Source organism: Nematolebias whitei, chromosome 19 (genome assembly GCF_014905685.2).
Source record: "Nematolebias whitei isolate Nwh7 chromosome 19, NemWhi1, whole genome shotgun sequence".
Classification (NCBI taxonomy): domain Eukaryota; kingdom Metazoa; phylum Chordata; class Actinopteri; order Cyprinodontiformes; family Rivulidae; genus Nematolebias; species Nematolebias whitei.
This window is the reverse complement of record NC_056516.1, coordinates 8,816,919-8,824,770: the sequence shown is the minus strand read 5'-3', so window position 1 is coordinate 8,824,770 and position 7,852 is coordinate 8,816,919. Positions and strand designations below refer to the sequence as shown.

General features: G+C 40.4%; 1 protein-coding gene across 1 annotated transcript in view; it reads right to left on the bottom strand.

The window, feature by feature from the left end:
• The window catches only part of si:ch211-57n23.4 (immunoglobulin superfamily DCC subclass member 3), a 15,879-nt gene that overhangs the window by 6,744 nt on the left and 1,283 nt on the right, over nucleotides 1-7,852 (bottom strand). Inside the window, exons 2-5 of the mRNA XM_037692782.1 lie at nucleotides 7,454-7,598; nucleotides 6,922-7,052; nucleotides 5,560-5,697; nucleotides 5,314-5,472 (exon numbers count right to left, since the gene is read on the bottom strand). Of these exons, the coding sequence (XP_037548710.1) occupies nucleotides 5,314-5,472; nucleotides 5,560-5,697; nucleotides 6,922-7,052; nucleotides 7,454-7,598 (573 nt within the window). The remainder of the gene's footprint in view (nucleotides 1-5,313; nucleotides 5,473-5,559; nucleotides 5,698-6,921; nucleotides 7,053-7,453; nucleotides 7,599-7,852) is intronic.

The following is a 7,852-nucleotide window of genomic DNA, read 5'->3' as shown; positions in this document are numbered from 1 at the left end:
TTTTTTTTTTTTTTTTTTTTTTTTTTTTTTTCCAATAGGATAGAAAGAAAGAAAAGACAAAGTAAGACTCCAAAATATAAGAAATATATACAAATAGAGCACACGTCAAAACACCCGGCCACTGTCTGTTCACCTGCAAAGAACATGACAAAACACAGCAACAAAATACATATGTATAAAGAACTTAAAATATTCATGGCTTTGCAGTAAGTTTCCATAAATATATATACCCATACCTACGCCTATATACATACATACATACATACACATGAATATACACTCACATACATATCTATATATCTACATATAAAGCCTAAATAAGCATCCCTGCTTCTATTTGTGTGTGGTTGTGAGCATGCATAAGTGTATAAGGCTTCTCTAATAGAACATTTATTAGTAACTGTGAATTGTGCAAATTTTTAAAAAAATTCAGCTACTTTCAGCTAATTTCAGCTGTTTTTTCAGCTGTTTTGTGCTCCTTTCAAATTATTTTTGCTTATTTATGCAAGTTTTAGCTATTTCAGGTACTATTTAGCTGTTTTTATAATAATTTTAATTGTTTCAGCTAATTCCACGTTTTGCACTCATTTAAACTATTTTCAGCCTAGGTCAGCAAAAATGGGCTCTCTCCACTTGCTTCTGGTAATTTAATCTTCATTCTGCTTTTTTAGCTAGTTTTCAGCTGTTTTTGGTTATTTCAGCTTTTTTTCCAGATAATTTCCATCATTTTAGGATAATTTCTGCTTCTTTTGGCAAATATGTTAGTTCTGCTTTCTTCTGCTAATTTAAGCTAGTTCTAACTTTTCAGCTAGCTTTTAGCATTTTGTTGCTAATTTCAGCCTTTTTTTAAAGATAAATTAAAGTTTTTCATGGTAATTTATGTTACTTTCAGTCTAATTAACTTCTTTATGCTAATTTCAGCTTGTTATGCTCCTTTTAGCTTTTTTCTGGTATTTTCAGCTTTTTTCCCTCTTTCAGCTACTATTTAGCTCTTTTGATGCCGTTTATAGCTTTTTCAGGTAATTCCACATTTTTTTCTGCTCATTTCAGCTCTTTCTGCTTCCTTCTGGTAGTTTAAGCTTCTATCTGCCCTTTCAAGGAGTCATTCACATCGCATGTGATACATGACGTTTCAGATACTTTTCAGATTGTTTGTTAATTTCAGCTTCTTTTTTTGCTAATTTCCTAACGTTTGTGCTCATTTCTGCTCATTTAAACCTAATTCAGCAAATATGTTTCTGCTTCCTTCTGATAAATTAGTCTTGTTCTTCCGTTTCAGCTACATTTCAGCATGTTTTAAGCTAATTTCAGCTGTTTTTCATTAAGTTCTTCAGCAATAAGCATTCACACTGCATTTTTGCAGGAAATGCGATTTCTCTAGTTATGTTACAGAAGTATGTGCTTTGAAGGGTCTGGTAGCAAAATATTTCATGAACCACCAGGTGAATATTGTGTGCATGTGTGCATCTATCATTAGGTTTTGGAGTCGACAGACGATGAGCTAAAATCTGATGTGCTAAAGAGGCCAGTCACTCCCAGCCCAGACTCTGAGCTCTAACACGGCATGGCGTGTCACACAAGGTTGATTTCAACATCCCACCAGAGGATTTGTAAATTAAATTTGCCTAACACTGAACAAAGAAGTAAAGAGATGGTTGAAAAGTAAACCAGCATTGTAAAACAGATTGTTGATCTGCCCCCCTCACACCTGGGCAGGTGAACTTTCTCTGTCTACAGGACAGCCAATCAAAACCAACTACTGAGAGGGTTGGACATGTGTGGGCTGATGGAAGAGTCCACATCCACCCCCACCCTGCACCTACACAGCAGGCGTTAAGCTCAAGCACAGGCTCCTCCATCCCCCCAACAACAGCCAAGGGCAAAGGTGAAAAGGATGCTCTGAATCTTGTTGGTGACCCCTCCCCCTCCCATCATGACTCCTTATTAAGACCACCTTTGGTCAGGTGACAAATTATTCTGCATCACCGGTTTACAAAAGAAAGCAAAGGAAAAAATAAAAACAAGCAGCTGTCCGATGTCCCCCGTCTGAAAGTGAGAAGGAGTTCCACTGAGGAGAAGAACAGAGGGAGGTTTATTTTTCTTCTTGTCCAAGACGGACAGTGATCTTCAGACAACAGATCACAGTTCTTTCTTTAACTGAAACACCACAACTGTTTGACAAATCAATATGAAACAAACATCCAGCATCTAGGAAATCTATCTATACCCTGTGATTTTTTAATAATTTGTTTAGTTTCAACCACAAACTCCAGAGAATTTTAATGGGATTTTATTGAAAGACCAGCATGGAGCAGTGCATCGATGTGAGGGGGAAGAATATTCAGAATGTGGCCTTCAGTGCCCTGAAACAACTTTGTTGTGACTTAAATAAAATGAATTGAATTCATATTCAGCCCCCCTGACCTGAGTCAATGGTTTGCAGAACTGTCTTGTGTTCCAGCTGCAGGACTTTGAGGGTTTGTCTCTACCAGTTTCAAACACCTGACATTTTAGCCCATTCTTCTGTGTGAAACAGCTGAGGCTCAGTCAGGTTGGACAGATCAGCAGTTTTCAGGTCTTAGATTGTGAGTCAGATTTAGGTGTGGACTTAAACTGGGTCATTCTAACATAAGAACATGTTCTGGTCCTTGTGGTTCTGGCTGGATGTTTGGGCTCGTTCTGCTGGAAGGTGAACTTCTGTCTCACTCTCCATGTTTGCAGCTTTTCTTCCAGGACTTCCTGTTTTTACCTCCATCCATCTTCCATCAACTCTGAGCAGCTTCCTTGTCTCTGCTGAAGAGGAGCATCCCCACAGCATGATGCTGCCACCACCATGCTTCACTGTGGAGATGCTGTGTTCAGGGTTCGTTTGGTTTGATCTGAGCAGACCTGTGTCCCGGCATGACCCGGTTCAAACTGTAAACTGGACTCCTTCTGTCTAAAAAAGTGAAGTCTGGTCCTCTGAACATTCAAAAAACAAAACAAAACAAAACAACAACAACAAATGTAGAAACGTCTACATTTGTTGTTGTTTTGTTTTGTTTTTTGAATGTTCAGAGGACCAGACTTCACTTTTTTTAGATTGTCCTACCTGGATTATTGAGCATGCATCAGGATATGGACTCCTTCTGGTTTCCGTTTTGCTGCTCCTCCATGAAGACCAGACTTGTGGAGTCCTTGACTGACTGTTGTCCTGAGGTCAGGATGTGGATGTCTGCAGCTCCTCCAGAGGTACCATGGAGATTCATGTCTCCTGCTCTGTTTGCTGACCTGTCAGTTTAGCTGGACGACCATGTTTTGGTCTAGTTCAGGTTCTGTCTGACTTTCTGTTTTCAGATGATGAGTTGAACAGAGCTCTGTGAGATGTTTAAATCTGTTTGTTAACATAACCCACAACTTTACCCTTGACCTGTCTGGTGTGTTCCTTGGTCTTCGTGATGGCTAACGGCTAACAACAGCTAATAACAAACCTCTGAGGCTCACTAAACAGCTGGACTCATGCTGATGTTAAATTAGACTTTTTATAATGACCAGATAAATATTGAATTTCCTGTGAAAATGCAGAGTGAATGCTTATTGCAGAAAGATTTTACTGAAAGATGCTGAGGAAGATAAAGCTGTAAATCTTCAATCGCTGAACTGTCACTGCTTGATTAATTTGAACTGTTCAAAATGTAGCCAAAAACAGCTGAAATGCTTGCAAAAAGTAGACAATTGTTGGCTTAGAGCCAGAAGAAGCAAAAAGCTAGCAAAAAATGAAAATTTAATTAAGAGATACAAGTAATGAAACAATAGGGCAGCATGGTGGCACAACTGGTAGAGCTGCTGCCTCTCAGTGAGCAGGTCCCTGGTTCAAACCCCGGTCCAGGGGCCTTTCTGGGTGGAGTTTGCATGTTCTCTCCGTGCATGCGTGGGTTTTCTCCGGGTGCTCCGGTTTCCTCCCACAGACCAAAAACATGCATGTTAGGCTGATTGGTAACTCTAAATTGTCCCTAGGTGTGAGTGAGGGAGTGAATGGTTGTTTGTCTCGTTTGTCTCTATGTGTCCCTGTGATGGACTTGCGACCCGTCCAGGGTGTACCCCGCCCCTCGCACAGTGATTGCTGGACATGGGCACCAGAGACCCCCGTGACCCAAAATGGAATAAACGGGTAAAGATAATGGATGGATGGATGGAAGTAATGAAACATTAAAAAAAAAAGATAACTTGGGGCCAGTAGTAAAATGCTAGCAAATAGCAAGAAAACATTAGCTAAGAGTCAAAAGTAGCTAAATATAAGCATAAAGCAGTACAAAGCTAGCTTAAAGCTGAAGTAATAATACACCCACAAAAAGACAAAAAGCATAAAAGAGTTAGTCATGTTTGCTGATTTCAGCAGAAAGAAACTGAAAACAGCTGAAATTAGCAACAACAACAAAAAACAACCTGAAAGTAACTGAAAAGGCAGAAAAAAAGCCCAAATTAGCAGAAGAAAACAGAAAAAGCAAAGCTTTGCTGAATTAGAATGAAAGAAGCAGAAATTAGCACATGTGGAATGAGCTGAAAAAGCTAAAATTAGCAGAAAAACAGCAGCTTAAAATGCAGAAAAAAAGCTGAATTTTGCAGAAACAAGTTAGAAGAAACAGAAAAAAGCTAAATTTAGCACAAGCTGAAAGACGTGGAACCAGAACAAAATGTGAAAGGACCTGTAAATGGTTGTAAACAGATCAGGTTGTGAAGTGAGTTTTAATGAAAAAATGCAGATAAAGCTAAATATTTCAACAAACTAAAGTTGCACCAATACCAAAAGTTGTGGCAGGGGTGTCTGAACGAGCTGAACATTTCGATATATGAATTGTTGAAATAGCACAAACACTGAGGAACGAGAATCGTGGTGAAAAATGTGTGGGAGAAAGATAAGCAGAGAATCATAGTGTGCATTCTTAATCCGCTTTCACATAATTCAAACTTCTGGAAACTGTTTCTCTGGATGTTAGTTTGGAGTTTCAAAGTAAAGAGCTGAACACACACACTTCTCAGACTTTTATTTGTAAAAGCATTTTAAAATATTTTTTCTTCCAGTTCACAATTATGTGCAACTTTGTTTTGGCCCAACATAAAATCCCAGTAAACGACTTAAAGTTTGTGGTTTTATCAGAACATATGTAAACCCCAGGTTTCTGAAACAGACTCCGAAATACTTTGAACCATAACTACAAGTTTAAATATTAAATGTAGTAAAACATAGAGACACAGTAACTTGTGACAACCTGAGTCTTGGACATCAACAAAATAAAACCATTTTTGACAAATATTGAAAATGTAAGGTCTCACCTTGTACCACAAGTCGACCGAGTGCAGTCCGCCTCATTCTGGTGCCGGGCCGGTTGGCGGCGCACACATACACCCCCGAGTGCTGCAGGGAAACATCTGAGATCATCAGGTTCCCCGTCCCCAGGACTTGAATCCCCTCCACACCAATGGAGCGTCCATCTGAAGGACGTGCAGACGCACAGGGAGGGTGAGGAAACGTCAAAACATGGACATGCTGTAACTTCCAGCAGAAAAACTCCAAGGTACCTAGTCTGCTCCAAGATACAATAGGCCTTGGATTTCCTGTGGCAATGCACTCCAAGATGGCCGTCTGATGGACGGTGATGGTGAGGTTTTGTGGCCCAGACAGAATGATGGGCTCCTTGTATGTTCTGGAGGCTCCACCTGGAAAGGCCATACAACAGAATAAGAGCTTAAGGACGAGATCCAACCTAATGAAATCAATGAGTATAAACTGAAGCCATCCATAACACCTGGATTGAGATGTCTGAAGGCAAAGATTTTATTTTCACCAGCTGATTCTGGTTGTTTGGTTTTAGTTTCTTTAGGGTTCAAAGCCGTTCTTTAAATGATGGTAAGTCGTGACTGTAGGTGGACTGGATTTGCCTACAACCCACTCCTCCAGCTGTGGCGCTTCAACATGTGCAAAACAAGCTTTGGCTTAGTTGTAATGAATTAAGAAAACCCAAACTGCAATACAAGATAAGAAACTTTTTGATGGGCAGACCATAGAGTAGATCAAAAAGGTGTAATGCACAACTTTCTGTGACCAGTTTAAATTTTGAACAGTGGTTTTATGATGAAGTCCGTCTGAGCTGTAGAGCTCCAAAAGAGCTGAGTATTCTCACTCATTTCACCCAAACTCCAGTGGGTTTGATATGGAAATTATTATCCACTGTTTACCAAACGTTATCTACTGTAGACCTTACAAACTACCACTACCTAAAGCCCACTGCAAGCACTACTCCAATAAAGCTACACAGTTGGGTTGGGTTAGCTGTGGCTCAGGAAGGAACATTTGGCTTCCAGTCAAGCAGTTGATGGTTCAGTCAATCCCAGTGTCCTTGGGCAAGACACCAAACCCCAAGTTACACCTAATCTTTGCATAGTTAACATCAAGTGAACAAACATCTTCGATGGTCTAAACTAGCTGAATCACAAGACTCAGCTAAAACTCGTGACTTCCTGTGACACAGAGATAAATGTGTAGGAGAGCAGTGCTAAACTGCTGTACTTTGGAGGGATGACCACATCTCTGTCCCGTCCTTCCTTACTCATGTATCCCTGCCATTTTTAAGGCTGACACATGACACTTTAACATAACAAAATCTTCTGTTTCCATACTTCACTGACTGATGTTTACAGAAATGTACAACTGTCCAAATGGAAACTATCTGAGACTGTAACCAGTGGTTTAAATAGTTGACTATACTGAAAGTCACGGAACATACCTATAGTTTATAGAGAACAACAATTTAGGTAGAAATGACCCTAATGGTACCATCCTAATCATTTTATTATGTAAACAGAAAAGGCTCACGCTTGTATTTACTGGGATATAAAACCTTTCCCTGATCAGTCTCTTTGTGATTACAGCTGTTCACCTACCAGTGACGTTGAGGTTAGCCTCATGGCTGTAGCGAGTGTTGGCGATGTTGTTGGCCACACAGCGGAAAATCCCTACGTCTGCCTGCTTCACCCCCGTCACCTGGAGGATCCCCATTGGAAGGAGGGTGTACCTGAAGGAGGACAAGGTCAGTCTCTGAGTTTCAGAAAAGAACTGCTGCAGCATGACTCAGTTTGGTCCAATCTTCAGCTGTTGGACAGATGTCCTCCCATGAATCTCTAGAACCATTTGATCTACAGAGGAGTTCATGGTCCGCTCAATGATTGCAAAGAGCCCAAACCATCAACCCACCACCACTGTGCTTTGCACACTTTTTTATGATTTGACTTTTGTTAAACATGGTTCTGGGGCATTATGAGTAACCATCTCTGTCTCGAAGTCTCTCAGAACCTGGTAAAGACTAAATCATTTGTATGAAGTCTGAATACGTAAAATCCTAAAATCAGAAGTGTATGTACCAGAAGTTTACACTGAATTCAGGAAGTGATGTATTCAGTGTGTGCTTGCTGTCACCTGCTGTCAGAAATGTTCAGTGCTTCTCGGTCTTTCTCCCAGGTGATGTTGGCTTCAGGTACTCCGTTGATCTGACACTGGAAGCGAGCGACGCCACCCTCGTCCACAGACATGGACACTGGGTGGGTGTGAAACTTTGGAAGAGCTGAGGAGAAAAACACAAGAATGAACCATTTCTGTGACAGGTTAACGTTCTGATTCAGAAGTGGACTTGCTTCAGAGGAAAGGAAAAGCAAGTACAGTAGTCCCTCGTTTATCGCGGGGGATCCGTACCCTGAAGCCCCGAGATAAGAGGAAAAACCACGAAGTAGGGATAGTAGTACAAGTAGTAAGTAGTACTTTATTTTATATTCTCTGTTATTTTTTATATCTTGTGTGATTCCTTGTGTATGTTCCTTT